This window comes from Pholis gunnellus (genome assembly GCF_910591455.1).
Source record: "Pholis gunnellus genome assembly, chromosome: 5".
Classification (NCBI taxonomy): Eukaryota; Metazoa; Chordata; class Actinopteri; order Perciformes; family Pholidae; genus Pholis; species Pholis gunnellus.
The window spans coordinates 90,001-90,626 of record NC_136531.1 but is presented as its reverse complement, the minus strand read 5'-3'; the positions used below and the strand labels follow the sequence as shown (position 1 = coordinate 90,626).

Sequence of the window (626 nt, the reverse complement as noted above, 5' to 3'; positions counted from 1 at the left end):
CAGTCTGTGAGTAGTATAGTAGTATTCATACAGTCTGAGTAGTACAGTAGTATTTATACACAGTCTGTCAGTAATACAGTAGTATTTATAGAAACTATTGTACTTTTACTGCACTACATATATTTATTAACTTTAGTTACTTCACATATTATTAATCCACTAATAAATAAAAGTATTATTATAAATTAAAATACTAGAAGTATATAAAGTCATTAAAATGAGCTGCACCTTTTTGATTGGTTGACAGACAGACAGACAGTCGTCGCCATGACAGCAGGAGCCGTGTCAGCTCCGCTCATCATTCCCATCATGCACCTGGAGACACACAGAGCCAAGAACCACATTGACACTAACACACCCGTCTCCATTCAGTCAGGTACAAGTACATGTTATTCTCCTGGTGTCCACTAGAGGCATCAATGCTGTATTATAGAGATAATACATGTTGTTCTCCTGGTGTCCACTAGAGGCATCACTGCTGTATTATAGAGATAATACATGTTGTTCTCCTGGTGTCCACTAGAGGCATCACTGCTGTATTATAGAGATAATACATGTTATTGTCCTGGTGTCCACTAGAGGCATCACTACTGTATTAGATAGATAATACATGTTATTCTCCTGGT

At 37.2% G+C, this 626-nt stretch overlaps 1 protein-coding gene across 1 annotated transcript in view; it reads left to right on the top strand.

Annotated features, from left to right (window-relative positions):
* Window positions 1-267: 267 nt before the first annotated feature.
* dzank1 (double zinc ribbon and ankyrin repeat domains 1) overlaps window positions 268-626 on the top strand; it is a gene marked incomplete at both ends in the record, with an annotated part of 7,527 nt that continues 7,168 nt past the window's right edge. Inside the window, 1 exon segment of the mRNA XM_079159750.1 lies at window positions 268-376. Within this exon segment, the coding sequence (XP_079015876.1) occupies window positions 268-376 (109 nt within the window).